General features: G+C 51.6%; 1 protein-coding gene across 2 annotated transcripts in view; it reads right to left on the reverse strand.

The window, feature by feature from the left end:
• The window catches only part of pdpr (pyruvate dehydrogenase phosphatase regulatory subunit), a 120,541-nt gene that overhangs the window by 60,102 nt on the left and 32,961 nt on the right, over positions 1-27,478 (reverse strand). For both annotated transcript variants that reach the window (XM_072518482.1, XM_072518481.1), the window contains exon 5: positions 10,697-10,860. In XM_072518482.1, coding sequence (XP_072374583.1) covers positions 10,697-10,860 — 164 coding nt within the window. The remainder of the gene's footprint in view (positions 1-10,696; positions 10,861-27,478) is intronic.

Consider the following 27,478-nt stretch of genomic DNA (forward strand, 5'->3'; position numbering starts at 1 on the left):
TATAACAATGCTTACTGTGTGTGTTTATAAAAATGTTAACTAAATTTGTAAAATAAAGCTTGTTGATTGAAAGTGCTTAAGGCCTCTGTTGAATAACACCTGAAAGACAGACCCTTGTGCTCATCATAACCAAAATTATTAAACAGTTACAGGTCAGGTGAACTCCATGATATACTTGGGAGTTTTCTAAACCCTGGCCCATTACAATTCTTATAAAAATTCCCCAAGTCTTTGGCCCTTGGTGCCCAATAATTACAGACACCAGGGGCGAAATTCTCCGTTATCGGCCGAAAGTCCGCAGATCGGCGCAAAAGACGGCGCAAATCTGACTTGCGTCACGTCGGAAAAATGGGTCGATAAGTCTCCGGCCCGAAATGGGCTATCAGCGACGTAACGGGATCCACGCTTGCGCAGTGGTTCACGCCGTGCAGAGTCATACGCGCCGCACGGCGTGACGGCTCATAAGGCCGCGCTGCTCCCCCCCACCCGACCGCAACACCCGACCGCAACACCCGACTGGATGGCTGGCCGCCGCTCAGCCCCGAGATTCGAGTCACGCGATGTGGAGGCGCTCCTGGACGCGGTGGAGCAGAGGAGGGACGCCCTGTATCCCGGGCATGGCCGCAGAGTTGCCCCACGCCACAGCCGGCGTCTGTGGAGGGAAGTGGCAGAGGCTGTCACCGCTGTGGCCCTGACACCACGGACAGGCACCCAGTGCCACAAGAAGGTGAACGACCTTGTCAGAGCAGGCAGGGTGAGCCTCCCCCATATCCCCCCTCCCCCATATCCCCCCCTCCCCCATATCCCCCCTCCCCCATATCCCCAAGTGAATCCAGCCCTAACCTTAACCTCTGCAATGCACGCGCAACCGATGGTGTGCATTCATATACCTGCCTAACAGTGTTGCCTTTTACCCCTGCCAACCCCCCCCCCACCCCCAGGAGAAGCGCGCACACAACAATAGGGAGCATGTGAGGACTGGAGGAGGCCCCGCTGATGAGAGGCCACTGACCGAACACCAGGAAAGGGCCCTGGAACTGGCTGGCGGACCTGAGGACCGGGAGGTTGCTGATGCAGAGGTCGGGGGCGTACGAGCAAGTGAGCCGCCGACAGCCCGTCCCCATATCCCCCCTCCCCTATATCACCTGATCACTGCCTGATGTCTAACCATGCATGCTTCATTGTGTATCGCAGGACCAAACGTCCAGCCACCCATCCCCGCAGATGCAGACCGCCCGCAGGATGCCCCTCGGAGACCACGGGAGACGGAGAGACCCGCACACTCCAGCATGCGACGCCCGCAGGATGCCCCTCGGAGACCACGGGAGACGGAGAGACCCGCACCCTCCAGCATGTGACGCCCGCAGGATTCACCTCGCACACCACGGGAGACGGAGAGACCTGGAGCAACAGGGAGACGACACCCCCGTCACGTGCGGGAGCGACCACCCAGCGACGAGGGGGGCAGCCACAGGCCCCCGTCACATCCGAGCCGGGACACCACTACCCGGGACACCACTACCCGGGACACCACTACCCGGGACACCACTACCCGGGACACCACTACCCGGGACACCACTACCCGGGACACCACTACCCGGGACACCACTACCCGGGACACCACTACCCGGGACACCACTACCCGGGACAGCAGTACCCGGGACAGCAGTACCCGGGACAGCAGTACCCGGGACAGCAGTACCCGGGACAGCACTACCCAGGAAGACGAAATACCGGACAGTGAGTCAGAGTGGATGGGTGGAGACGAACCCCCACCCCAAAGTGCCATGGACTCAGAGTGGGACGAAGAGCACGACACAATGCCACTGCTGTCACCGACACCCTCCACCATCGCAGAAACACTCACCACGGTTGGGCACTTTAGTGATGAGGCGTCTGGTACACTCACTGGTGCGCACAACACAGCCGTCCCGGTACAGCAGGTGGAGGTAGGAGCAGCAGAGGGGCCGGGCGGTCGGAGGGCAGCCCAGCCCAAGCGAACATCCGCCGCCCAGATGGATCCCGGGTTCCTGGAGTTACCACACCCACACATAGATCCGATGCAACCACCGACCCGGAGACGAGCGAAGAGGGTGACGGGCGGCTTGCGGCGGCTGCGGTCGCAGGTGGAGGAGTCCACCCGCGTCCAGGAGCTGGGAGTGGTGCCGGTCATGCGTGCCACCCAGGCCGACACCGCACGGGTGGCGTCCGCGGTGGAGGCAATGGGTGCGACGGTGTCAGACATGGGGAACGGTTTGCGAGGCCTGGGGCTTTCCGTGCAGGCGGCGTCTGTGGCCCAGGAAATGGCTGCCCTCTCACAGGAGGCCATGAGCCAGTGCCAGCGCCAGATGGCAGAGGCGCTCAACGCCATAGCCCAGTCTCAGCAGGCCTTGGCCCAGTCTCAGCAGGCCATGGCCCAGTCTCTGCAGGCCATGGCCCAGTCTCAGCAGGCCATGGCCCAGTCTCTGCAGGCCATCGCTGAGGGCATCGGCGCCAGTGGCCATGTGCGAGCCGGCTTCACACTGTCACAGACAGGGTTTGCCAACCCCCTGGGCTCCATGGCTGCAAACCTGCAGACCCCTGTCGATACCAGCACGGGCCTCCAGGACTGGCAGCGCCAGATGTCGGGGGGGCATCGGATGGCCAGTCCGTTCGCATCCCCCACCCATGTAGAGGCCTGGGGGCCACCGGGCACCCTGAGGGAGGAGGAGGTGGTGTGGTCCGTCCCGGCTCCCTCTGTAGGGGAGGTCCCGGTACACCGCGACACCTCGGACTCCCCCCCTTCCGTCCCAGGTGCATCGGGTGGGCAACGGGCAGGACAGGCTGGCAGCTCGCCATCCCAGTCGCCCGGGCCGCAGCCTGGCCCATCTAGGCCAGGACGCCCCAGGAAACGGCCGCCAAAGGGATCCAGTGTCAGAGGGCAGGAATCACAGGAGTCCACCTCCAGTTCTGCTGTACCGTCTGGGGAACCACGTAGACGTAGTCAAAGGGCCCGTAAGGCCAAACAATTAGACACTGAGTAAGTTGGCACGGTTGCAGGGCACAGATGAGTTTTAGGGGCTAGGGCACGTGCATGAACTCCTTTGGTTATTAAAGTCAATGTTACACCTACAGAAGCTGCCTTTGTGCTCTGTCCAAAGTGTGCGAGGGTGTCATGTACGTTGAGCGCAAGTGTGTGTGTGAGGGGTGGTCTTACCTCAGCCCCAGGTGAGTCTGCCCCCTTCCCCCTGGGCCGCCATCAACATCCCCCGGGCAGAGGACGGGACCGTGCGCTGCAGTGTCACAGCCGCATGCAGGGATGGTCCGGGTGGATGGTGGTACTGTGGCCATGGGTCAGACATAGTCCAACGATGGAGAGCCAGGAGCTCACCGCAGGGCGGGATGTCATCATCCTCCATGGCCTGCGATAGACACGCGTCCACCCGCAACTGTGTGAGCCCGGCCCGTTGTGCCGCAGGTGGATCGGCAATGGGGGGGGGGGGGGGTGTGCATGCGGGTGGGGTGGGTGGGGTTGGGGTTGGGGAGGGGGGTGAGGGTGCTGGGTGGGTGGGGGGTGTGGGTGGTCGGCTGTTGCCATGGTGTGCGGTCTGTGGCCATACTACCCGATTCCCACTCCTATCTAGTCAGTGAAGCGGACGTCTATCAGTCTGTCCCGTGCCCGCTGGGCCAGCCGGTAACGGTGGACAGCCACCCGCCTGTGTCTACCCCATCTGCCCTGACCATTACCCCCATCCCCCTCATCTGGGGAGGACTGCGCCTCTTCCTGCTGCTCCTCCACTCCGCCCTCCTCTGCCTGCGGCACATCGCCCCTCTGCTGGGCTATGTTGTGCAGGATGCAGCACACCACAATGATGCGGCCGACCCTATCTGACCGATACTGGAGGGCGCCCCCAGAGAGGTCCAGGCACCTGAAACGCATCTTCAGCACGCCAAAGCACCTCTCTATCACTCCCCTTGTCGCTACATGGGCATCATTGTAGCGGTTCTCCGCCTCATTGCGTGGCCTCCGTATAGGCTTCATCAGCCACGATCGCAATGGGTAGCCCCTGTCGCCCAGCAACCAGCCCCTCAGCCGGGGATGGCGTCCCTCGTACATGCCGGGGATGGATGACCGCGACAACACGAATGAGTCGTGTACACTGCCTGGGTGACGGGCGCAGACGTGCAGGATCATCATGCGGTGGTCGCAGACCACCTGTACGTTCATCGAATAGGTCCCCTTCCTATTGGTGAACACGGCCCTGTTATCTGCAGGTGGCCGCACGGCGACGTGCATCCCATCGATCGCGCCCTGGACCATGGGGAACCCGGCCACGGCAGAGAAGCCCACGGCCCGGGCATCTTGGCTGCGGTCCACGGGGAAGCGGATGCAGCGGTGCGCCATGGCATATAGGGCATCTGTCACTGCCCGGATGCACCGATGCACCGATGTCTGCGATATGCCGGACAGGTCCCCACTCGGTGCCTGGAATGGCCCCGTTGCATAAAAGTTCAGGGCCACCATAACCTTGACGGACACGGGGAGAGGGTGTCCCCCGCCAGTGCCACGCGGTGACAGGTGTGCCAGCAGGTGGCAGATGTGTGCCACGGTTTCCCGGCTCATCCGGAGTCTCCTCCTGCACTCCCGGTCCGCGAGGTCCTGGTATGACTGCCTGGGCCGGTACACACGGGGTGCCCTCGGGTGCCTCCGTTGCCGTGGGGCCGCGGCGTCCTCCTCCCCCTCCTCGTCCTGTCGGTCAGGTGTCCCTCCAGCCTGGGCGGCTGCCGCCTGCCCCTCTGCAGCAGCCTGCGCCGCCTCTCTGGCACGCTCCTCCTCCTCCTCATCCAGGGCAACATAGACATGAGCGGCTGCCGCCACGGCGGCCAACATCGCTGGATGATCTGAAAACATGACGGCCTGGTGGGGGAGGGGAACGACGACATGTCATCATTGCCCATATCCCCTCCTCCCCCCAGCCAGGTGGCATGGACCGCATGGGTCCAACTGTTGGAGGCTGGCACCTGGCTAGGTGGACCAACTCACTTGCCCTCCCATCCCCCTCCCCGGCACGGACCCCCCCATCCCCCTCCCCAGCACGGACCCCCCCATCCCCCTCCCCAGCACGGACCCCCCCATCCCCCTCCCCAGCACGGACCCCCCCCCATCCCCCTCCCCGGCACGGACCCCCCCCCCATCCCCCACCCCGGCAAGGACCCCCCCCCCATCCCCCACCCCGGCAAGGACCCCCCCCCCATCCCCCTCCCCGGCACGGACCCCCCCCCATCCCCCTCCCCAGCACGGACCCCCCAATCCCCCTCCCCAGCACAGACCCCCCCCCATCCCCCTCCCCGGCACGGACCCCCCCCCCATCCCCCACCCCAGCAAGGACCCCCCCCCCATCCCCCTCCCCGGCACGGACCCCCCCCCCCCATCCCCCTCCCCGGCACGGACCCCCCCCCCCCCCATCCCCCTCCCCCATCCCCCTCCCCGGCACGGACCCCCCCCATCCCCCTCCATCCCCCTCCCCGGCACGGAACCCCCCCCCCCATCCCCCTCCCCGGCACGGACCCCCCCCCACCCCCCTCCATCCCCCTCCATCCCCCTCCCCGGCACGGAACCCCCCCCCCATCCCCCTCCCCGGCACGGACCCCCCCCATCCCCCTCCATCCCCCTCCCCGGCACGGAACCCCCCCCCCATCCCCCTCCCCGGCACGGAACCCCCCCCCCCATCCCCCTCCCCGGCACGGACCCCCCCCCCATCCCCCTCCCCGGCACGGACCCCCCCCATCCCCCTCCCCGGCACGGAACCCCCCCATCCCCTTCCCCGGCACGGACCCCCCCCCCCCAACCTCCACCCCGGCACGGAACCCCCCCCATCCCCGGCACGGACCCCCCCCCCCCCCCCAACCTCCACCCCGGCACGGAACCCCCCCCCCCCCCCACCCCGGCACGGAACCCCCCCCCCCCCCCCCCCCCACCCACCCACCCCCACCCCATCCCCCTCCCCAGCACGGACCCCCCCCAACCTCCAACCTCCACCCCGGCACAGACCCCCCCCCCCCCCAACCTCCACCCCAGCACGGAACCCCCCCATCCCCCTCCCCAGCACGGACACCCCCCCAACCTCCACCCCGGCACGGACCCCCCATCCCCCCATCCCCTCCCCCCCATTCCCCTCCCCGGCACGGACCCCCCTCCCTGCACTCCCCCGGAGCCCAGCCTACTCTAAACACCCCACCCACCACCCCCCGACCCCGCCGCACACACACACACACACAACCCGAGACACACCTCTCCTCACGCATTCAGACTGCGGGCACGCCATCGCCTGTCCAGAGCCAACCCCCCAGGCCGTCACTCACCTCCACGCTGGTCGGCGTGAACCTGGAGCACAGGGTCACGCCGATGAAAAGGAGGTTTAATTTACGTCAACGTGAACGGTCATCACGTCGACGGGACTTCGGCCCATCTGGAAGGGAGAATATCGGCAGGCCGAAAATCGGCTGCCTTGCGCAGACCCGTGACATTCTCCGCGGCAGCGGCGACATTAACGCCCCGCCGACTTGTCTCCCTTCGGAGACTTCGGCAACCGGCAGGGGCGGGATTCACGGCGGCCAACGGCCATTCTCCGACCCTCTGGGGGGTCGGAGAATGACGCCCATGGTTAGTAAGTTGAAACACAATCACTGTCTATTCATACCAAGAACGATCATGAAATATGCCGTAATTACAACTGAATGACGACAAGCTAATACCTACTACCCATTTTAACTGTCCCACCCTCTATCCACACAAATACAGAGAGGTGGAAAAGGGTAAAATAATAAGGATGAAGGTCTAAAGAGAAGTCTTTGCTTAAAACGGTGCTTCTTTAGCACGCTTGCTGATTGAAGTCTCTGGTTTTCAGCTGGTGGTGGTCTTATTTGCAGAATCATTCATTCAGGGTCCCCACAGGCTTAAAAACTAAAACTCGCAGGCAGCCGCGAGTTTTAGTTTTAGCAAACTGGGCCTTCAGCTCGAGGTTCATATAATAATAATCTTTATTGTCACAAGTAGGCTTACATTTACACTGCAATGAAGTTACTGTGAAAAGCCCCTAGTCGCCACATTCCGGCACCTGTTTGGGCCACAGAGGGCGAATTTAGAATGTCCAAATTACCTAACAGCACGTCTTTCGGAACTTGTGGGAGGAAATCGGAGCACCCGGAGGAAACCCACGCAGACACAGGGAGAACATCATAGAATTTATCATAGAATTTACAGTGCAGAAGGAGGCCATTCGGCCCGTCGAGTCTGCACCGGCTCTTGGAAACAGCACCCTACCCAAGGTCAACACCTCCACCCTATCCCCAGAACCCAGTAAACCCCACCCAACACTAAGGGCAATTTTGGACACTAAGGGCAATTTAGCATGGCCAATCCACCTAACCTGCACATCTTTGGACTGTGGGAGGAAACCGGAGCACCCGGAGGAAACCCACGCACACACGGGGAGGATGTGCAGACTCCGCACAGACAGTGACCCAAGCCGGAATTGAACCTGGGACCCTGGAGCTGTGAAGCAATTGTGCTATCCACAATGCTACCGTGCTGCCCATGTAGACTGCACAGACAGTGACCCAAGCCGAGCATCAAACCTGGGACCCTGGGACTGTGAAGCAACAGTGCTAACCACTGTGCACCTATATGATTCAGGCCTATATCTTTCTTGACACACTGTATTTCACCTCAAACCCTGCTTCCAGCTCATGGTTTGATGTCAGGCCTCTGCATTCTCAAGAGACTGACACCCAGGCTTGCTGGAGAGAGTCAGCCCTCACAGTGGTCTTACGTAAAGAATTAGTTAGATCTTTTTGGAGAGCCAGTTAGACCCCTTCAACCAGGCTACAGAGTCAAAAGTGAACTCAAACTGGAGCCTCATGACTCTGAAAACAATCCAATTGGATCAGCTCCAATCACCACCAGTTCGGACTGGGCAGAGCATAGTCTTTAGTTCCATACATTGGCCGCCAGCCAAATCAGTCAAACTGAGTCATCACTGACTCTGGCCAGTTTGCAATCACCAATCTAAAATAGCACAACCTTGGGCAGCACGGTGGTGCAGTGGTTAGCACTGCTGCCACCTGCCCCGGATCACTATCTGTGTGGAGTTTGTCCCCACAACCCAAATATGTACAGGGTAGGTGAATTGGCCACGCTAAATTTCCCCTTAATTGGAAACAAAAATGAATTGGATACTCTAAAATGTATTTAAAAATAAAATAGCAGAGCCTTCTTTTTGAATTAAAGACACAGGCCACTGCTTCCTTCTCCTTAAATTAAAGATACAGGCTGCCTCAAAGACACATGTTCATAAATCATCATGGATCAAAAAATGTAGTGGCAAAAATAAAATGAGAAATAAGAGAATAAACTGGGAATAAACAGGAAGGACCCTTACAAATCCCTCAGGACTGCAACATTCTGCAGTCTCGCCATTTAAAATTTAAATTTTGCTTTTCCATTCTTCCTATCAAAGTAGCCTATCTCACATTTTACCAAATTATATTCCAACGGCCAAATAATGATTGCCCACTCACTTAACTTATCTACATTACTTTTGCATAATCTTAGTGTCTTCCTCACAACTTGCTATCCTATCTATCTTTGTGTTGCAGCAAATTTGGCTGCAATACACAGTCCTTTCATCCAAGTAATTAATATAGATATTAAAATGATCAGAGTCGATTTGCTTTTAAGAGAGGGAAGTCTTGCTTCACAAACCTAAGAGTTCTTTGAGGACGTAAGAAATAGGGTAGATAAAGGGGAATCAGTAGTTGTAGCATACTTTAATTTCCAAAAGGGATTCGATAAAGTGTCACGTACGTTGATACGCAACATAAGAGTTCATGGGAGTTGAGGATAATACATTAGCATAAATAGAGGATTGGTTAATTTCCAGGGAGAAGAAAATAGGGATAAACTGGTCATTTTCAAGTTGGCAGGCTACAACTAGTGGAGTGCTACAGGAAAGAGTTCAAGGCCCTCAGCTATTACAATCTAAATTAATGACTGACAGAGAGACAAAGTAATGTATCCAAGTCTGCTGATGAGGCAAAGTGGCAAAGTAAACTGTGAAGACGCAAAGAGGCTGCAGATAAACAGGTTAGTTGATTGGGGCAGCAATTGGCAACGGAGTATAATGCAGGGAAGCGCAAGGTTATTCACATTGATATTAATAGTCATGAAAAAAGCAAATTTATTTTTTAAAGATGTGAAATTTCTAAAAGGTGATGATTAGAGCAACTTGGGTGTACCCATATAAGGAACGGAAATTAGCACGCAGGTACAGCAATAAATTAGGACAGCAAATGGCATGTTGGTCTTTATTACAAGGTGTGGAGATGCCGGCGTTGGACTGGGGTGAGCACAGTAAGAAGTCTTACAACACCAGGTTAAAGTCCAACAGGTTTGTTTCGATGTCACTAGCTTTCGGAGCGCTGCTCCTTCCTCAGGTGAATGAAGAGGTCTGTTCCAGAAACATATATATAGACATATTCAAAGATGCCAGACAATGCTTGGAATGCGAGCATTAGCAGGTGATTAAATCTTTACAGATCCAGGAGATGGGGTAACCCCAGGTTAAAGAGGTGTGAATTGGGTCAATTATTACAAGGGGATTAGAGTACATGAATAAGGACATTTTGCCACAATTTGCTTTGATGAGACCATACTTAGGGTACTGTGCAGTTTTGGTCTCCAGATATCGGGACCTACTTGACAAAGGTTGCACTGTAACACTCACTAAATTCTTTCCTGGGGTGAAAGTGTTGTCCTGAGAAGCTGAGTATACTGGGCCTATGTTCTCTAAATTGAATGGTGATCTCATTGAAACATGCAAGATTTTGTCAGGGCTTGGGCGGACACAGAGGCTGTATCCCCCACTGGGGAATCTGGAACACAGGGACAGTGTCTGTAGATTAGGAATAAATCATTCAGGACTCAGATGAGGGGAACTTTCTTCCCTCGAAGGGCTATGAATCTTTGGTTTGTAGATGATCCATCATTGATCATATTCAAGGCTGGGTTAGGTTATTCTTGATCTCTCAAGCAATCAATGGATATGGGGAGTACAATTAAGAAAGAAGATCAGCCAAAATCACACTGAATGGCAAAGCAAGCTCAAGGAGCCATATGATCTATTATGCTCCTACCTCTTATGGAATGCCACAGAATGGAACCATAGTGGCAATCCAATAGTGGGACAAAGAACACGGTCTCCAGACTCAACAGACTCACCAAAAATCCAGCATTACATCATGTGGCCATCCTACTGAACCTGCCACCCAGTAGAGTTATGAAGATGAATACTCTAGGTTCTATTGTTTGTTAAAAGTTGTTAAGTTCTTCTCTTCGACATCAACATACCAATCATATACAGGAATTGGTGAAACAATGTGTGCGTTTGATTTGAAGACTGCATACAGATGGATTTACTAAAGGACTAAGGATCTTATCCTGCTGCTTGCCGACATCCCATCCTGTTGAGGTGTGTATTGAATGGCAATAGTTTTAAGATACAAACACCCTCAAAGGTACATGCACATCATGTCACAAAGCAAACCAAATATATGGGATCGTGTGTACAAACTGTAATGTACCAAACAGAATTCCTCTGTGGAAGTGTCATTTGATTGCTCATTATTCAAAGACTATCTGGCTGAAATGGAAACTCACCATTGTGCACAGCAGCTGTCACGAGTGCCTGAACAACATCTGGTGGTGAAATTACTGCATCCCCTGGGACGTGCATTGCTCCAACCAGGTCATGGATATTTACCAGAGGGTGCAGTTGTGCTACTTGTTTCGGACTGATGATGTCACAAGGGATTCCCATAACCCTGATAACACACATGGAACATCACATTCAATACCCTGTGTAATACAAATCTTACAAAACACATACACTCCCAAGTGGAAAAGTGAGCATGTAGGTGTGCACTGGTGAATGCTATCAATACAATTAGACAGCAGTGATGATCACAGGACCCGTCATCATGGGCTATCATACCTCATTGTGAAGACTTCTGAATAAATTTCACAGATATGCAATTAATACAAGATGGTCCTTTCGCATTTTCACTGGGTTTACTCGATTAAAGCCTGTGATCTCAAAGCAGCTTGAATAAAATCCAGGGTGTCAGTTAGTGCCAGAACATCTTCAAGACTGCTATAGAGGTTACATATTCATAAACTAAATAGCTTCATGTGATTTCACAGTTGTTCACTTGAGCCACTGCACCTTGTTTGTTTTTGTATGTTGCTGTCTATTGGAAGCTGCCCATACATTTCTGTTCTCTCAGCGCCTCCAAAAATCCACATATCTCTATAGTCATGGGTGAAGATAAGTGACTTGCTCCACTGCCATTCCATCCGCTTACACACAGGTGCAAGAGTGAGAAATATGTGTCTACTCTCTCTCTATAAGATCAAGAGCTCAAGAGTGTAGGTCTTGAACCTGCATATTTGAAAGAGTGCATTGGAGATGCTTTTAACAGTTTAATTGAAATATAATACAAATCTTCAGAAATTTGAACCTGTTATCCTGTACAGATTTTGGGACATAAATCACACATTGAAGATTAATAACCTACAAATATAGGGAATCATGACTGGATTGTGAACTTTAGAACATACATTCTTAAGAACAGGGGAGTCATCCCAAGGGTCCTGGCCAATATTTATCCCTCAATCAACATCACACAAAACAAAAACAGATTACCTGGTCATAATCACATTGTTGTTCATGGGAGCTTGCTGAGCACAAATTGGCTTCTGAGTTTCCCATATTACAATAATGACTACATTTCAAAAAAAGTACCTCCTTGGCTGTAGAGCTTCAAGACATCCCATGGTTGTGAAAAGCGCTCTACAAATACAGGTCTTTTTTCTTTAATAGCAAGTTGCACATACATTTCTTCTGACCTGCATTGTATGGGCAGGACTGGGCAAAGATTCTAATATATTAATCAGTGAAAACTTGTACACCAAATAAAACCTGACAGCTTTTAACACTCATAATGTAGTGTCTGTGTGAGAGTCAGGTTTGCGTGTTGCAACATAAACAATGTAGCATTTTGATTAGTTTTCAGACCCAACCTTGAAATTCTGATATAAAAACTTTGAATACAAAGCTGTGTGGCGCTGCTAATTAATGGCCAGTATCAACCCCACACATGCACTCTGTAGGCCGTTTTAACCCACACCTCCCTCATTAAAGCAACCACTTTATGGAAAGTCTAAGAATTCAATTTGGAAGTCTGAAAGGATATGAGCTTTTGAGGATATTTTGAGGAATTCGGCATTGCAAGAGTTGTATGATTAAGCTTTATTCTGAAAAGCTTCTGTGAAAAACACTACCTTGGATTTTCTACCGACTCAAGGTTCTAGGTGTGAAAAGGGGGCATTGACGCTACAAAAACACACTTATCATTTGAGATTTGGACAGGCTGAGTGAGTGGGCATATGCAAAGCAGATGCACTATAATGTGGATAAATGTGAAGTTACCCACTTCGGTAACAAAAATAGGACGGCAGATTATTATTCATTGGGTGTAAATTGAGAGAGATGGATACTGTAGCCACCTGGGTTGGCCACTTCCCGACTTAAAATGGAGGTCCGCAAAGACGACAGGGAAATTCAGCCAACACAGGCAAAAACTAGCAAGTGCAGAAATCCTGTGTATTAGAACTTGCAAAAGCCCAGACAGCACTGAAACTCACAGCCATCTGCATACTAATGAGCGATCCCCGGGAACAATCGAAACATTTAAGGTGAATAAGGCCAAGCAAGACTCCTCGGCACCAGCAGGAGCCAAGACAAAGAAAGGCCAACGGACACTCAGGGACCGCCCAGCGATCAGGGAACAACTCCAGAATTGGAGAAATTGATCCAAGTGATCGGAACGTAGTCCAATCACTTGGAACCAGATACGGGGTCCGCCCCGAACGCGCAAAGCCCCTGGGGACTATAAAGTAAAGCCCCCACGTTCAAATTGGTCTTCTTGGCAGGGTCACTCAGCAACGAACCAACCCTTGACAGTGAACTGCCTAAGCTGCCGCATCAACCAAGTAAGTCTCCAGTCAACACACGCTATGAGATAGGCGCTCTTAGCTACCAGTCCATACCAGCTTTTGAATCCTGCAGGCTCAGAATCGAACAAAAGGCCATTTGTTCCCCTGACCTGGTGGGCCAGTTCCGAAGCTAAGTATAGGCTTTTTAGTGATAGAGAATAGTCTAGAAAGTAGAGTTTATGCATGAGTATTGATTTACTGTGTATAATAAATTTGTTTTGATTTGAATCTTACTAATTTGTGTGTTGAGTTATTGATCAGTACTTCAACTTGAACCTCGTGGCGGTATCATAAAGATACCTGGCGACTCTGGAGCAAAGGTTATAGAAACAGAGCAAATTCAGTAAAGACCCAATGGGCTACGAATTAAGAGCCAACTAAAGTTAGCAACAATACTCAGCGAGAACTTGGTGTCCTCGTGAATCAGTTGCTGAAAGGAAGCACGCAGGTACAGCAGGCAGTAAAGAAGGCAAATGACTGGGCGGCACGGAATGCAGTGATTAGCATTGCTGCCTGCGGCGCGGAGGACCCAGGTTCAATCTCAGCCCAGGGTTACTGTCTTATTGGAATTTGCATATTCCCCCCATGACTGCGTGGATTTCACTAAATTGCCCTTAATTGGATTTTTAATTTTCAAAATTTTTATAAAAAGGCAAATAGTATGTTGGCCTTCACAGCAAGAGGATTTGAGCATAAGAAAGGGATGTTTTACTGCAATCACATAGGGCATTAGTGAGGCCACATCTGGAGTATTGTGTGCAGTTTTGGTGTCTTTATCTAAGGAAGGTTGTTCTTTCTATGGAGGGAGTGGAACGAAGGTTTACCAGGTTGATTCCTGGGATGGCAGGACTATCAGATGAGGAGAGACCAAGTCGGTTAGGATTGTATTCATTCACTTCCGGTTGCGGCTGTGCGGAGCTCAGCCGCACATTCGGCGGCTCCCGCTAAAACGGACTTTTGGGCTCTCTTAAGGAGCCCCAACGGCAATTCTTTTGACAACTTTCAGTGTGGGAAGGTGAGCAAGGTCCCCCCTCCATAATATATGGATTGGACCAGGAGTGGAGCGGTCAAAAAACGTTTTTGGAGCTCCGAAAAGTGCGAGGGAGAAAAAACAAGATGGCGGCAGGCGTAGATCAAGCGGCATGGGTGCAGGAGCAGCAGGAGTTTCTCAGGCGCTGCTTTGAGGAGCTGAAGAAAGAGGTGCTGGCGCCAATGCTGACGGCGATCGAGGGGTTAGTGGAGACCCAGAAGGCCCAAGGGGCGGCGATCCAGGAGGTGCGTGAAAAAAACGCGGAGAACGAGGATGAGATCTTGGGCCTGGCGGTGAAGATGGAGACACACGAGACGTTACACAAGAGGTGGGCGGAAAGATTCGAGGACCTGGAGAACAGGTCGAGGAGGAAGAATCTTCGGATTCTGGGTCTCTCTGAAGGAGTGGAGGGGGCCGATGCTGGAGTATATGTGAGCACGATGCTCAATTCGCTGATGGGAGCGGGGGCCTCTCCGAGTCCCCTGGAGCTAGATGGGGCTCATCGGGTCCTGGCGAGGAGACCCAAGGCCAACGAACCGCCAAGGGCGGAAGTGGTGAGGTTTCACCATCTCGTGGATAGAGAGTGTGTTTTGAGATGGGCCAAGAAAGAGTGGAGCAGCAGGTGGGAGAATACGGAGATCCGAATCTATCAGGACTGGAGTGCGGAGGTGGCAAAGAAGAGAGCTGGTTTTAATCGGGCCAAGGCGGTGCTCCATTGGAAGGGGGTGAGGTTCGGAATGCTGCAGCCAGCGCGATTGTGGGTCACATTTCAGGATCGACACCACTACTTCGAAACGCCTGAGGAGGCTTGGACCTTTATACAAACTGAAAAGTTGGACTCAAACTGAGGGTCTGTGGTTGTGGGGGGGATGTCGGTTGTATACAGGGTTTTAACTATGCGTAGGGAATGTTCCACGGGTTGGGTGGTGGATGGGGATGGGGGAAGTGATCTGATGGGGAGACTGTGAGAGAATGTGGGCGCCGGTGCTGGAGGGAGGGGAGGCCCGGGGATGAGGGAATTGGGATAAGGCCGCAAAAGGAGCTGCGCCAGATGGGGTGTGGCCGGCTTAGGAAAGCGCGGGCTTTTTCCCGCGTTAGGGAAGGACGGAGGGGGGGGTGGAGGAGCGCACACTGACTGCTGGGAGGAGGGGGAGGGGGGATTCCCACACGGGGGGGGGGGTCAATGGGATGGCGGGGGGGGGCCGGGGTCAGCAGGAGTCAGCTGACTTACGGGAGTATTATGGGGGGAGCAAAAGAGCCAGACATTGATCTAGCGGGGGATTTTTGGGCGGGGGGGGGGCACGGGACTGGCCTAGAAAAGGAGATGGCTTGTCAGCAGGGTGGGGGGGGGTGGGACGCCCCCCAATCCGGCTGATAACTTGGAATGTGAGGGGCCTGAATGGGCCGGTTAAGAGTGCCCGAGTGTTTGTGCATTTAAAGGGACTGAAGGCAGACGTGGTCATGCTTCAGGAGACACATTTGAAGGTGGCAGACCAGGTCAGGTTACGAAAGGGATGGGTAGGACAGGTATTCCATTCGGGGCTGGATGCAAAGAACAGAGGGGTGGCAATACTGGTGGGGACGCGGGTGTCGTTTGAGGCCAAGAATATTGTAGTGGACAATGGAGGTCGATACGTGATGGTGAGTGGTAGGCTGCAGGGGTTGTGGGTGGTATTGGTAAACGTATACGCCCCGAACTGGGATGATGCTGGATTTATGAAGCGCATGTTGAGGCGGATTCCGGATCTGGAGGCAGGAAGCTTGATAATGGGGGGGGGGGGGGGGATTTCCACACGGTGTTGGACCCAGCATTAGATCGCTCCAGATCTAGGACGGGGAAGTGGCCGGCTGCAGCCAAGGTGCTTAGGGGGTTTATGGACCAGATGGGGGGAGTAGATCCGTGGAGATTTGCTAGGCCCCTGGCCAGGGAATTTTCTTTTTTTTCCTCACGTACACAGAGCCTACTCCCGGTTAGATTTTTTTGTTTTGAGTAGGGCGCTGATCCCGAAAGTGGAGGGAACGGAGTACTCGGCCATAGCCATCTCATACCACGCCCCGCACTGAGTGGAGCTGGAGTTAGGAGAGGAGAGGGACCAACGCCCGCTGTGGCGTCTGGATGTGGGATTACTGGCGGATGAGGAGGTGTGCGGGAGGGTGCAGGGGTGCATTGAAAGGTTTTTGGAGGCCAACGACAATGGGGAGGTGCAGGTGGGGGTAGTATGGGAGGCGCTGAAGGCGGTGGTCAGGGGAGAGTTAATCTCCATCAGGGCTCACAGGGAGAAGAGAAAGGGCAGGGAAAGGGAGAGGTTAGTGGGGGAGATCCTAAGGGTAGACAGGAGATATGCAGAGGCCCCTGAGGAGGGATTACTTAGGGAGCGGCAAAGTCTCCAGACGGAATTCGACCTGTTGACCACAGGGAAGGCAGAGGCACAGTGGAGGAAAGCACAGGGGGCGACGGTCGAGTATGGGGAGAAGGCGAGCCGGATGCTGGCACATCAGCTCCGTAAGAGGATGGCAGCGAGGGAGATAGGTGGAGTCAAGGATAACAGGAGAACTACGGTGCGGAGTGCGGTGAAAGTAAATGAGGCATTTCAGGACTTTAATGAGGAGCTGTACAGATCTCAGCCCCCAGCGGGGGAAGAGGGGATGCGACGATTTCTAGATCAACTGAGGTTCCCGAGGGTGGAGGAGCAGGAGGTGGCTGGTTTGGGGGCGCCAATTGGGTTGGAGGAGCTGGTTAAAGGACTGGGGAGCATGCAGGCGGGGAAGGCCCAGGGGCCAGATGGGTTCCCGGTTGAGTTTTACAGGAAGTATGCGGACCTGTTAGCCCCGTTGCTCGTGAGGACTTTCAATGAGGCAAGGGAGGGGGGGACCCTACCCCCGACAATATCCGGGGCGCTGATTTCTCTGATCCTGAAGCGGGACAAGGACCCACTGCAATGTGGGTCGCATAGGCTGATTTCGCTCCTCAATGTGGATACTAAGTTGCTGGCAAAAGTGCTGGCTACGAGAATTGAGGAATGTGTCCCGGGGTTGATTCAGGAGGACCAGACGGGATTTGTAAAGGGCAGGCAGCTCAATGTGCGGAGGCTCCTAAACGTGATTATGATGCCATTGGTGGAGGGAGAGGCGGAGATAGTGGCAGCTATGGACGCGGAGAAGGCCTTTGACCGGGTGGATTGGGAGTATCTCTGGAAAGTGTTGCGGAGGTTTGGGTTTGGGGAGTGGTTTATTAGTTGGGTTAAGCTCCTATATAGAGCCCCGGTGGCGAGTGTGGCTACGAATCGGCGGAGGTCGGAGTATTTTCGGCTGTAGCGAGGGACAAGGCAGGGGTGCCCCCTATCCCCCGTTGTTTGCATTAGCAATTGAGCCTTTGGCCATGGCATTAAGGGAGTCCAGGAAATGGAGGGGGGTGGTCCGACGGGGAGAGGAGCATCGAGTGTCGCTGTATGCGGGCGACCTGTTGCTGTATGCGGCAGATCCAGTGGAGGGGCTGGTGGAGGTCATGCGGATCCTAAGGGAGTTTGGGGACTTCTCGGGCTATAAGCTCAATGTAGGGAAAAGTGAGCTTTTTGTGGTGCATCCAGGGGACCAGGGAAGAGGGATAGACGACCTACCGTTGAGGAGGGCGGAAAGGAGCTTTCGGTACTTGGGGATCCAGGTAGCTAGGAGCTGGGGGACCCTGCACAAACTTAATTTGACGTGGCTGGTGGAGCAGATGGAGGAAGACTTCAAAAGATGGGATGTGTTGCCACTCTCGCTAGCGGGCAGGGTACAGTCGATTAAAATGATGATCCTCCCGAGGTTTCTTTTCGTGTTCCAGTGCCTTCCTATTATGATTACCAAGGCCTTTTTTAAGCGGGTAGGTAGGAGCATCATGGGTTTTGTGTGGGCAAACAAGACCCCGAGGGTAAGGAGGGAGTTTCTGGAGCGTAATAGGGACAGTGGAGGGCTGTCGTTGCCGAATCTGGGTTGCTATTATTGGGCAGCCAACGTACCGATGATCCGTAAATGGGTAATAGAGGGAGAGGGGGCGGCATGGAAGAGGTTGGAGATGATGTCCTGCAATGGAACGAGCCTGAGGGCGCTGGTGACGGCACTGCTGCCGTTCTCGTCGACAAGGTACACCACGAGTCCGGTGGTGGCGGCAACGCTAAAGATCTGGGGGCAGTGGAGACGACATAGGGGTGAGATGGGAGCCTCGGTGTGGTCCTCGATCCGGGAGAACCATCGGTTCGTCCCAGGGAGGATGGATGGGGGGTTTCGGAGCTGGCATCGGGCAGGGATTAGAAGAATGGGGAACCTGTTCATTGATGGGACGTTTGCGAGCCTCGGGGCGCTGAAGGAGAAGTTCAGGTTACCCCCGGGAAATGCGTTCAGGTATATGCAAGTGAGGGCGTTTGTGAGGCGGCAGGTGAGGGAATTCCCATCGCTCCCGGCACAGAGGATTCAGGACAGGGTGATTTCGGGTGTATGGGTCGGAGAAGGCAAGGTTTCGGCGATATATCAGGAGATGAAAGAGGGGGAGGCTTTGGTAGAGGAGCTGAAGGGCAAGTGGGAGGAGGAGTTGGGGGAGGAGATTGAAGAGGGTCTGTGGGCGGATGCCTTGAATAGGGTTAATTCCTCTTCCTCATGTGCCAGGCTCAGCCTGATACAGTTTAAGGTTATTCACAGAGCGCATATGACAGGGGCGAGGCTGAGTAGGTTATTTGGGGTGGAGGGCAGATGTGGGAGGTTCTCGGGAAGCCCGGCGAATCACGTCCACATGTTTTGGTCGTGCCCGGCACTGGATGGGTTCTGGAGGGGTTTCGCGAGGATTATGTCCAAGGTGGTGAAAGTGCAGGTCAAACCAAGTTGGGGACTGGCATTATTTGGGGTGGCGGACGAGCCGGGAGTGCAGGAGGCGAAAGAGGCCGGTATTCTGGCCTTTGCGTCCCTGGTAGCCCGCCAGAGGATCTTGCTATTATGGAAGGACGGGAAGCCCCCCCGTGTGGAAGCCTGGATAAATGAAATGGCAGGGCTCATTAAGCTGGAGAGGATAAAGTTTGCCTTGAGAGGGTCTGCGCAAGGGTTCTTCAGGCGGTGGCAACCGTTCCTAGACTCTCTCGCGGAGCGCTAGAAGGAGGTCGGTCAGCAGCAGCAGCAACCCGGGGGGGGGGGGGGGGGGGGGGGGGGGGGGTTTCTTTCGGGGGGGGGGGTATTTGGGTGGGTGGGGGAGGGGTGTTTTCCCAGGGGTATCTGTAAAAAGCATACGGGAGGGTTAATATGTGCGGGAGAAACCCATTGTATAAGTTCTGTATTATGTTTGATTGATATGTTTATGTTTTGCTCTGTTAATTTCTTTTTTTCTTTTCTGTTACTGGGGGGGGGGGGTTAATTGGTTGAAAATTTTTGTTGGAAAAACTTTGAATAAACATATTTGAAAAAAAAAAGGATTGTATTCATTGGAGTTTGGAAGAGTGAGAGGAGATCTCGCAGAAACTTATAAAGTTCTTACAAGATTAGACAGGGTAGATTCAGAAAGAAGGTTCCCAATGGTGGGGGAGTCTATAGTTTGAGGATATGGGGTAAACCTTTTAGGACTGACGTGAGGAGAAATTTCTACACCCAGAGGGAGGTGAATCTGTGGAATTCACTACCACAGAAAGTGGTTGAGGCCAAAACATTGTGTAATTTTAAAGAAGAATGAGATAGAGCTCTTGGGGCTAAAGAGATCAAGTAATAAGGGGGAGAAGGCCGGATCAGGGTATTGATCTTGATGATCAACCATGATAATAATGAAGGGTCGAATGGCCTCCTCCTGTTTCTATTTGCTGCCTATGTTTCTATGTATCACTAGGAAAAAGGGAAATCCTATTTTCTGAATGGAGCCATACACAAAGAAATTTGTAAATAGTTGAAATATAATCAATTCCGAATGCTTTTTAACCTAATTTTCACGCACTAAGCTTTGATACAGTTATCAAGATCCTAGGTGTGCCACAACCATTGAAATAGAAACAAAGAAATAGGACAGCTTGTGCTAAACGAGCCCAGAGGCCTAAGACTGGAAACAGAAATACCCAACCACAAAACGGGGTAGAATGAGAGCATTAAAGATACATGATTGAATGAAGTTTCCTGTCGTGTCTGTTCTAAGAGTATATCAGAAGATTTGGGACATTCTCAGTGCAGTAGGGCAGGGTTTTTCAAAGTCAGGGTCGCGATACTATCATGCGTGCCGTCACTGCAGTGGTCCCGATGACAGGACTTTTACTTTGAGAATGGCGGCCACGTTTGAAAATGTGCGCAGCTTCAGCGGAGAGGGTGGGTCAGCAATGGTGGGGGTGGTCAGCTGGGTGGAGAAAGAAACTTAAATGTCCGCGGCTCAGATCTCACCCCTGGTTTGTGTGGGGACGACCGAGTGCCCGCTGGTGTCGGGAAGTTTCGTGCCGGGCTCTGGGGATGAGTGAGACCCGGCGATTGAGCCGCTCCATCCACACGGTCGGGAGGAAGATACCCCCTTGAGTATTTTGATCCGATTCCTGGTGCACCTGCGCCCAAGGCTCCATGTGCTGCTCTTCTCGGTGATTTATCTGGAGAAATTAGGCCTGAGAGTTCATCTGCTGAGACAGGCCCTGGTGACTGAACCCTCACCCCCATCTGAGGTGAGACCCAGCCCTTGGTTTGTGGGGGTTACTGGGCACCAGGTTTTATTTTTGGGGGGGCTGGATTTGGTAAACCCTGGGCCGCACTGAGCGATGGCCTCGGAAATGACAGTTAACGTGACTATTCTCAGGAGTCGAGTCCACGGCATTTTACATTTTATTTTAGTATTTATCATAGATTATCATAGAATTTACATTGAAAATAAGTCCCAGTCTCTGCTGAGGATTCCCCTATTGTGATATAAACCAAACTTTGGTGTAAAATGATACGAACTCTGAAAAGTCTATCACCTATCTTGGTATTCACGGAGAATAGCATAATGTTTGGAAAAAGCAGGCTTCGGTGTTGTACCTTCTCGAGCATTAAACTTTTGTGTCACGATTCGGAATTGTTATCTTGAAGAAATTTCCCATTTTTGCATTCTGACGTGAATTATAATGAAATTGCATTCTGGAAAAATAATGGATTTTTAAAGCTAGATTGCGATACCAGCTGAAATAATGCTCTTTACTATTGGTTATGTGGTGATCCTTGCTGTTTAACTGTCCAAAATAAAATACATATTGCAAACAACAAAAAAAAAAAGAGACTGGTGGCCACTGCCACCTTTTAAATGAAAATAAATTTTCCAGAAAGAAGCAGCAGCAGAGTGCAGGTCACGCACCCTGCACAGACTTGGCATTAAGCACCCTCCAGGTATGTGCCTTTGGCACCAAATCACGGAGCAATGTTGCTTCCATTTTCCAGCTGCTGGCAAGCAAGGGAAGTGAACTATGAAGATGAATGGTTTTCTGCAAAGTAAGAGACAGCCAGAGACTCAAATAGGCAGTTTAACTATTGGATAGGATCTCACAACAGAATCTATTCAGGACAGTCCAGGGCAGGACAGAGCAGTACCAATGTTCGCTCTGCACACAGCTCCAGGGCCTCTGGTCTACAGTCTACAAAGCAGAAACTTAACTCAGGAACAAAGCAGTAATAAAGATGATTTCTTGAGGTATGGTTTTGCCGTTCGTGAGGACCTACATGTCAAAGGTTGGATTAAGACGGCACAAAGGAACTGGTTGAAGTCTGTACCTGATTTACGCTTTGTCCTCTCCTCCTTTGCACCTGATTTAAGTGAGATTGTGAGGACAAAGCAGGCTCCCCTTTTGCATTTAAGATAAGCAAACTTGGCGTTTGTCGCGACGGTTGGCTGGCATGGGTCGCAAAGGTTGGCCGGTTGCTCAAAGTGGGTCCCGGGAAAGAAAGTTTGAAAAACACGGCAGAAGGGACATGGATCTGAACAGGTGTAAACACACATGCAAGTGGGAGAAATAAGATTAGGCCATGTCTACAATCCAACGGTGAACAATGCATAGTATAAATCTGATTTGCACATTGCAAATCCCAGCTCAAATATTGAGTGTTTCAAGTCTCTCTAAAGCTTAAATAAAATATGGGGTCAGCTATGAACCGTTGAACAGACAAAAAGAATACTTACTTCAAATTAATGGCCTCCAAATTTAGTGGACAGTAAGGAGCTGACTAACAGTTATTTATATACTTTGGTCTAAGTAGATCCTCTGGCCGTTATAGTTGGCTGCCAAGTCAGTTAAGGAAGTAAAAGCTTCAAGGAGCATTAACCTACCAGCATTATTACAGAAATGTATTAAAGAATGCAAAGTCAAAGATATTGTGAGAGCCAGAGGTAAGAAATTTGAAGAGTTACTTGCCACACACCTAGTGTTGTTTTTCAGTTTAGGCCTGGACTTGTATCAAAAAGCGACAGTTAAGCAACGGCAGTGTTGAGAGATTTTTTTTTAAATTGAAAAGTATTGTGTGGCAGCTTTGTCACTTTTCAGCAGGTGCTGAAAAAGACCTTTATCAAAAGGCGACAGACTGAATCCAGAGCCAGCCAACTAACCCTGGGCAAATTCGAGTGAGATAAAGACAGGCATATGCTACAACTATGCAGCCCATGTTTTTGCACAACACAAGATATAAAAATTCTCAGAAATATGAAATAGAAGGGAAATAATGAATGCCAGCAGCGAGAAACCAGGAATGGTGATTTGCACTGTACACTAATCCAGCTCTAGCGGCTGAGGTAGTAGCTGGAAGAGCTCCCAGAACTCAGAACTGAGATGAGCTGCTGAAACAAGTTCAAAAGTTGAAAAATAAAGACAATGTTGAAACCAGAATTGAAGCTGGTGATAAATGCTGCCAGTTTCTGTGCCAAGAAAACTAAAACAAGAATTGCTGAGTGAAAGGAAACTGCAAGGATACTGCAGGCAAGTGTGAAAGTTTCCTTACCTTGAACGTTTAAGAATCTTTTGACAAGTCTCCTAATAGGATCAATTGCATGAAAGTGTGAATGTGATTAATTAAGTAAGATGATTTTAATTTAAGATTGTACAACCAGAGAACAGTGGCATAGTAATATTGTCACTGGACTAGTAATCCAGGGACCCAGAGTACTGCTCTGGGGACCCAGGTTCAAATCCCGCCACTGCAGATGGTGAAATTTGAATTCAATTTTTTAAAAATCTGGTGACGACCACAAAACAATTGTTGATTGTCGTGAAAACCCATCTGGTTCACTAATGTCCTTTAGGGAAGGAAATCTGCCATCCTTACCTGGTCTGGCCTACATGTGACTCCAGATCCATCCACAGCTATGTGGTCAATTAGGGATGGGCAATTAATGCTGGCACAGCCTGCGATGCCCACATCCCATGAACGAATAAAAAAAAAGAACTGAATTACATTTTTAAAGTATGTTTATTGATATTTTACATTTGAAATGGATTGGATTGGTTTATTGTCTTGTGTACCGAGGTACAGTGAAAAGTATTGATCTGCGTGCAGCTCAGACAGATCATTCCGTACATGAAAAGAAAATACATAATAGGGTAAACATAAAATACACAATGTAATTACATAGACACAGGCATAAGGTGAAGCATACAGGAGTGTAAACTACTCAGTAGAGAAGATGTATGAAGGGATCAGATCAGTCCATAAGACCATAAGAGGGTCATTTAGGAGTCTGGTAACAGCGGGGCAGAAGCTGTTTTTGAATCTGTTAGTGCGTGTTCTCAGACTTTTGTATCTCCTGCCCAATGGAAGAAGTTTGAAGGGTCAGTAAGCTGGATGGGAGGGGTCTTTGATTATGTTGCCTGCTTTCCCCAGGCAGCGGGAGATGTGGACAGAGTCAGTAGATGGGAGACAGGTTTGTGTGATGGACCGGGTGGTGTTCACGACCCTCTGTAGTTTCTTACAGTCTTGGGCTGAGCAGTTGCCATACCAAGCTGTGATGCAGCCAGATAGGACGGGGCAGCATGGTAGCTAGCACAGCTGCTTCACAGCTCCAGGGTCCCAGGTTCGATTCCCGGCTTGGGTCACTGTCTCTGCGGGGTCTGCACGTTCTCCCCATGTCTGCGTGGGTTTCCTCCGGGTGCTCCGTTTCCTCCCAGTCCAAAGATGTGCAGGTTAGGTGGAATGGCCACGCTAAATTGCCCTTAGTGTTCAAGAAAAAAAAGGTTAGGTGGGGTTACGGGGATAGGGTGGAGGCGTGGGCTTAAGTGGGGTGCTCTTTCTAAGGGCCGGTGCAGATTCGATGGGCCGAATGGTCTCCTTCTGCATTATAAATTCTATGAGGATGCTTTCTATAGTGCAGCTGTAAATGTTGGTAAGAGTCAATGTGGATATGCCGAATTTCCTTAGTTTCCTGAGAAAGTATAGGCGCTGTTGTGTTTCCTGGTCGTAGTGTCGACGTGAGTGAACCAGGACAGATTTTTGGTGATGACCAGACCTAGGAATTTGAAGCTGCCAACCATTTCCACCTCGGCCCCGTTGATGCAGAGAGGGGTGTGTACGATACTTTGCTTCCTTAAGTCAATGACCAGCTCTTTACTTTTTCTGACTTTGAGGGAGAGATTGTTGTTGTTACACCACTCCACTCGGCTCTCTATCTCCCTCCTGTATTCTGACTTGCCGTTGTTCCACTATGGTCGAGTCGTCAGCAAACTTGCAGATGGAGTTGGAGCCAAATTTTGCCACACAGACGTGTGTGTATAGGGAGTATAGTAGCAGGCTAAGTATGCATAATACAAGAAAATTACAAACTAATACATCACCAAACATTCAGGGACAAAAAAAAACAAACGGCTTCACCCACATGAGCACAGCATGGAACAGGGGAACATCGTCACAACTGGCTTAATACCACCATTAGACAAAACTAGATACTCATATCGTCCTACCAGAGATCAAGGGAGAAACGGGATAAGGTCATGAAAACATGATAGCATGACAAAATGTCACCCACCCACTTACAACGCTCAGCCCCGCAATCATCAACAGAGATCAGAATAAACTTCCCATACCATTCTGCGCGCATTAATGTACATCTCCCTCAACACCAGCAGCACCAATGACCCAACACAGCCTTCTCTTTTCAGATTCCAGACCGCATGCACCCATATAGGAACCAGGAGCAGATTTGTCATACCCATCCTTGCAAAAACAAAAGAGAATATATGGAAACCCCAGATCTACAGGGAGTTACATACATACTACATGAATAAAAAGAAATGAATGAAAATCGCTTATTGTCACAAGTAGGCTTCAAATTAAGTTACTGTGAAAAGTCCCTAGTCGCCACATTCCGGCACCTGTTCGGGGAGGCTGGTACGGGAATTGAACCATGCTGCTGGCCTGCCTTGGTCTGCTTTAAAAGCCAGCTATTTAGCCCAGTGTGCTAAACCAGCCCTGAACCCCGAACCAGCCCTGTACATGACTGAACCCCGAAAACACGCCGAAGGGGCAACCACACTTATGAAGAATGGAGAAAGAGAGGATCGGCAACAATAACAACATATTCAGACTATGGTCAAGCCCACAGGACCTCCCAAGGTGGAAAGGAAGGAAAGTAAGAGCAGAAAAAAAACCTACTCACGCAATTCCACCAGACAATAGGATCCCGACAGTGCAGTATGAGGCCATTCAGCCCATCGGGTCTGCACTGACCCCCTGAAGGACCATCCTACCAAGCCCACTTACCCACCCTATCCCTGCAACCCCCCCCTAACCTACACATCTTTGGACACTAAGGGCAATCCACCTAACCCGCACATCTTTAGACTGTGGGAGGAAACTGGAGCACCCGGAGGAAACCACACAGAACAAGAGGATAAAATGCAAACTCCACACAGTGACCCAAGGCCAGAATTGAACATGGGTCCCCGGCGTGGTGAGGCAGCAGTGCTAACCACAGTATCATCGTGCCTCCATAATTATGACAACACCCAAAAAGGGACCACCCCGGATAGGAACCAACACCATGCTCACCCGGATAAGAAATGGAGAAACGATTGTGGGAGGAAACCAGAGCACCCCGAGGAAAACCACGCAGACACAGGGAGAATGTGCAAACTTAACATGCAAACTCTACACAGTCACCCAATGCCAGAATCGAACCCTGGCATTGGTGCTGTGAAGCAGCAGTGCTACAACCACTGTGCTACCATGAGATCCAAACAGAGGAAAGGAAAAGCTCAATCTCAAGCAGACAGAAGGTCTACCCAGGGTACAAACTCTGCCCAGGCCAAAGAAGGATGAAGACTCAAATTCTTAATTTAAAAAATATATAAAACCAAAAAAAACCTGAAGCGCGATCCTCAATCTTAGTGAGGACTGAACTAACCATATCCACCCACCCTTCACCCCACCCCAGCTCCACTCGTCTTCATCACACACGATACGGAGGGTGACAAAAAGCACTCCCTTCCCCTAAGCACAAGGATGAGAAGACTCAATAACCAGAAAGTGTAAAACTGTGCATAAATCACACTTTCCATAATTGACTCAAAATGATCTTGCCAGAACACGATAAGGATAATCAACTGCACAGGTCACCACTCTCACATTTTGCACTCCCCTACAAGAAGAAAAGACAGCAGTAAAAAGTCAACACATGATCAAGAGAGTGTCAATCAGGATTACTGAAGAACCGCAGGGTAAATAGCAGAATAAAGGTGTCTTCCATGTTGCACGAGAAGGCAAAGGGTAAGGCAAGATCAACGAGCACTCCCCATGATCTCTCAAGGATTCCAACGATCGAAACATAAGATACCATCACTTCTACCATGCCATCTCTCCGACGCCTAAGCAGTCCACAATCTAGGCCCCAGCCAGGGGGAATAACTTGACCCAATCGGCCTCTTGTAACCCCTCACAACAAGCGTTGAGAACACGACAAAATAGGACCAGTGATCAGTGGACCTTACCGACCCCTGGCCTCGCAAACAGGATATGCTGTGTTCCATCAAATCTAGTACTCCCAGCCTTCAAATCAAGATTACCAAAGCAGGCCAGCCAATTCTCAAACTCAATCAGGAATTAATCTCCCATCTCTTGCCAGGGACCGGGTTCAGGGAACATCCCACCTGGTCTTCATCTTCCGAATATGTCTGGATACCCAATACACCGTGCAGCAGGATTTCTACGACACGAAGGTGATCCCTAACTAGGGACAGTGCTCTTTTGAGTGCAAGAGCACCTCCGCCACTCTTTCAAAGGTATCCTGTAATCCCTCGAAGTGAGCTCTAATGACTTGCACAGCAGAGCCGAAATTCTCAAGTCAAGGCAATATCTTCCGTTGCACACAGTACTGCCAAGGCAAGAGCACAGTCAGCAGCAACTGCACCACTACCAGCTGAGCT

Source organism: Scyliorhinus torazame, chromosome 10 (assembly GCF_047496885.1).
Source record: "Scyliorhinus torazame isolate Kashiwa2021f chromosome 10, sScyTor2.1, whole genome shotgun sequence".
Lineage (NCBI taxonomy): Eukaryota > Metazoa > Chordata > Chondrichthyes > Carcharhiniformes > Scyliorhinidae > Scyliorhinus > Scyliorhinus torazame.